The following is a 1585-nucleotide window of genomic DNA, read 5'->3' as shown; positions in this document are numbered from 1 at the left end:
CACACACACACACACACACACACACACACACACACACACACACACACACACGCGCGCTCATATGTGCAGACATACACATAATATGTTCTCACACAACTATTCCATATTCCAAACGTATACATTATATTTATAACCTCCTTGTCCGTTCCTCAGGTGCAGACCTGCTCTGCCAACATTTGGTACAGTGACCGAAATACGCCAAACTATAAGATCTCCAATGTGGTCTGCCATGTGAGTAATCAAAATTGTGTCAATTGTGCCGTAAAACATCAATAATCATTATGCATGGTGTATGCTTGAGAAAACTCACATCGCCGTGATTTCTGTGGGAAGTTGGAGGATGGCTGTGGTTGGTCAGTTATCAACTTGCGTTAAGTCCACCTGTTATTCCTCTATATGATTTGCTCCTTGTTCCCTATTAAACATCAACCATCCCTCTCCCTCCTTTCCTTTGTATGTTACTTTTATACTCTCCAGTAACACCTCTAACCTTCTGCTCTTACATAACCTACGTGTTGCAAGTACCGCAACGTGTATATATACATACACTGAAATTTGTATTGTATTACAAATGTAAATAAGCCTTTTCCATATTTACACATTTTTAAAAATAAATGTTTGTTCGTCTTTTTAGCATAATTGAAATAGTGTGATCGTTTGCGGTTGCGAGCTCCGAGAGACTCTTTATTAAAAACACGTCTGATTTTGTAGCGGTGAAACCTGATGGCGCTTAAATGACCAAAATTGTGTCGATAGTGCCGTAAAACATCTACCCAATCAATCAATCAAGTACCGCAAAGCTCTTACTAAAACTAAACTCTCTTTAATTCCATTCTATCGATCGCCTTGATTTCGTCCAGAAAAGGGCCCATGTGTGTTGAGTGCCCATATGTGTTGAGTATCTTCACCATAACCATGTCATGATCACGATAGACAGCCCCTCCATCGCCAACAAGAACATCATCAACAACGAACACAACAACAGTAACAACATTGACAACAACAATAACCACAACTGCAACAACAACAATACCCATAACCACAACCACCGCCACCATAACCATCACAACCACAACTACGACCACAACAAAAACAACAGCAGCAACAACAACAACAATAACAACAACAACAACGCTATAATCTTCATCATTATCTTTATCATATCTTTATCACTATCTTTATCATTGTCTTTATCATCATCATCGTCATCATCAGCAGCATCGTCACCATTTACTATGACAGGAACAACAACAGAAACAGAAACAACAACAACTACAACAACAACAACTACATCATTTTCCTCCTCCAGGTACCAGCACCAGCAGTAGCCCAGGACGCGCCATCTGCCCGCGCTGCCATGCCCGGCGGCCCAGAGAAGGTCTCAATGAACGACGAGCAGACTCAGATGGCCGTGTCTGAGCTGGAGAAACGGGTCAACGCCCAGTGTAACTGTCTGATGTACCTCAAGGCCAAGGAGGGAGAGGTCACCAAGCAGGTTAGTAGTGGTTGTTTGGGTGTGTATATATGTATTGTCCTATGTATAGGGAGAGAGAGTGTGTGTGTGAGGGAGAGGGAAGGGGGGGGG

General features: G+C 42.4%; 1 protein-coding gene across 1 annotated transcript in view; it reads left to right on the top strand.

Annotated features, from left to right (window-relative positions):
• The window catches only part of LOC101859340, a gene marked incomplete at its 3' end in the record, with an annotated part of 12750 nt that overhangs the window by 8397 nt on the left and 2768 nt on the right, over positions 1-1585 (top strand). Inside the window, 2 exon segments of the mRNA XM_013084537.2 lie at positions 154-231; positions 1310-1495. Coding sequence (XP_012939991.1) covers positions 154-231; positions 1310-1495 — 264 coding nt within the window.

This window comes from Aplysia californica, unplaced genomic scaffold (genome assembly GCF_000002075.1).
Source record: "Aplysia californica isolate F4 #8 unplaced genomic scaffold, AplCal3.0 scaffold00300, whole genome shotgun sequence".
NCBI classification, from domain to species: Eukaryota; Metazoa; Mollusca; class Gastropoda; order Aplysiida; family Aplysiidae; genus Aplysia; species Aplysia californica.
This window is presented reverse-complemented; position numbering and strand designations above follow the sequence as displayed.